The sequence below is a fragment of the Miscanthus floridulus genome, chromosome 2 (assembly GCF_019320115.1).
Source record: "Miscanthus floridulus cultivar M001 chromosome 2, ASM1932011v1, whole genome shotgun sequence".
Lineage (NCBI taxonomy): Eukaryota > Viridiplantae > Streptophyta > Magnoliopsida > Poales > Poaceae > Miscanthus > Miscanthus floridulus.
Window position 1 is genome coordinate 149,289,190 of NC_089581.1, and position 1,907 is coordinate 149,291,096.

A 1,907-nucleotide genomic window follows, 5' to 3' on the forward strand; every position below is an offset into this window, starting at 1 on the left:
GTGTTACAGTAGCTATCACATTGAATCTTGCGATACGTGCATGGAGCATTAAATGTAGACGAAAAAAATAATTGCACAGTTTGGTTGGAAATTGCGAGACGAACGTTTGGAGCCTAATTAGTCCATGATTGAACACTAATTGCCAAATAAAAACGAATGTGCTACAGTAGCCAAATTCCCTAAATTCGCGAACTAAACACAGCCTCAATGCATATACAATATACTTCACCAATGGCCACCACCACCGCCGAAACCGCTGCCGCCGCCGCCTCCACTGCCCAAGCCAGCGCCACCTCCGGCACCACCGCCAAACCCTCCTCCAGCACCACCACCAGCGCCGAAACTGCCACCACTACCTCCACCAAGACCTCCGCCGAAACCTTTGCCTCCCCCGAAGCCGCCACCAATTCCAGAACCGCTGCCACCTCCAAGGCCACCACCACCACTGAAACCACCGCCACCACCGGCACCGGCACCGCCACCGCCACCAAGGCCGCTGCCTGCGCCAAGGCCACCTCTAGCTCCACTTCCCAATCCACCACCTACACCGCCACCAAGGCCACCGCCTCCGCCAAGACCACCTCCAGCTCCACCACCTGCACCGCCACCAAGTCCGCCATCTCCACCAAGGCCACCTCCAACACCACCACCTAGACCACCACCTGCGCCAGCAGCACCTCCAAACCCTCCTCCAGCGCCACCACCAAGGCCTCCACCAGCACCACCACCTAGGCCACCACCTGCCCCGGCGCCCCCGCCAAGTCCACCTCCTTCACCAAGTCCACCTCCTTCACCAAGACCACCTCCAGCACCACCGCCTAGCCCGCCACCCGCTCCACCGCCTAGCCCGCCTCCTCCACCGAGACCTCCTCCGCCTTCAAGGCCACCACCATGCCCAAGCCCTCCACCGAGCCCACTGCCTGCTCCGCCGCCACCACCGAACCCACCGCCACCACCAAGACCACTGCCCACGCCTAGGCCGCCACCTTTTCCACCTCCAAACCCGCCACCAAGACCTCCACCATGCCCGAGCCCTCCACCAAGTCCACCACCGGCGCCAGCTCCTCCACCAAGCCCAGCACCACCACCGAAGCCAGCGCCTCCGCTGAAACCGCCGCCGCCCAAGTTCTGCGTCTCAAGGAACCGCCCCTCAATGGCCACTCCGAGAGCCAGCACCACGGCCAATGCCGCGAGCTCCAAGGCCGGCACACGCCTCGCCGCCCTCCCCATGACCATGAGACAGTGGAGTAAATTGAGCTGTGCGTTGCTGCAGCTGTGATGCTTGCAGCGAAGGACGCTGCATGCTTATATAGCGGAGCCGATGGATCAATTGGAGCGAGTGGGCAGTGTGGAAAGCTAGGTCCAGTTTAGTTGCAAAAAATTTTGTAAAATTTTTTAAGATTCCTTGTCACATCGAATCTTTAACGTATGCACGAAGTATTAAATATAAATAAAAAATAAAACTAATTATATAGTTTAGACGAAATCCACAAGACGAATCTTTTAAGCCTAATTAGACTATGATTGGACACTAATTAACAAATAACAACGAAACCACTACCGTAGCATTTTACCAAATTTTTTTTTTTGACATCCAAACAAGGCCCTAGCAGACCAGGCTAGCTATCAAAAGTCACGTCTCAACTGTCACGGCCTCAGCCTCCAAAGGCATGCCGCGCCAGCTACAGGCTACAGCTAGCGAGGAGACACGCTGAGCGGGATGGAAGAAACCTGCCGATGCCGTCGTTAGGGTTAGGGGTAGCGAGGCTAGGAACAGATAGAGCAGAGCACGCCATGGGCGGGCAGAGACGGGCCCGGCTGTCTCGCGGCTATTTACCTTTACCAAGGGATACACTACCCCCGGCGGCCCCGGCACGGAGACTGTGCAATGTGTTTGAGCCCTTGTT

General features: G+C 57.1%; 1 protein-coding gene across 1 annotated transcript; it reads right to left on the minus strand.

Annotated features, from left to right (window-relative positions):
- Positions 1 to 225: 225 nt before the first annotated feature.
- Positions 226 to 1,230, minus strand: LOC136537249 (glycine-rich cell wall structural protein-like). The gene is made up of 2 exons (XM_066529288.1): positions 804 to 1,230; positions 226 to 728 (listed from the first exon to the last, which is right to left on the minus strand). Exons 1-2 carry the CDS (start codon positions 1,228 to 1,230, stop codon positions 226 to 228), a joined length of 930 nt encoding a protein of 309 aa, XP_066385385.1.
- Positions 1,231 to 1,907: the final 677 nt, after the last annotated feature.

What these genes read in the sequence shown, in the direction of transcription:
- LOC136537249 (XM_066529288.1), bottom strand. Translation starts at nt 1,230, where the DNA reads ATGGGGAGGGCGGCGAGGCGTGTGCCGGCCTTGGAGCTCGCGGCATTG. An exon ending in GCTAGGCGGTGGTGCTGGAG is followed by an intron (nt 729 to 803) that starts GTGGTCTTGGTG and finishes GTGGTGGCCTAG; the next exon opens with GTGGTGGTGCTGGTGGAGGC.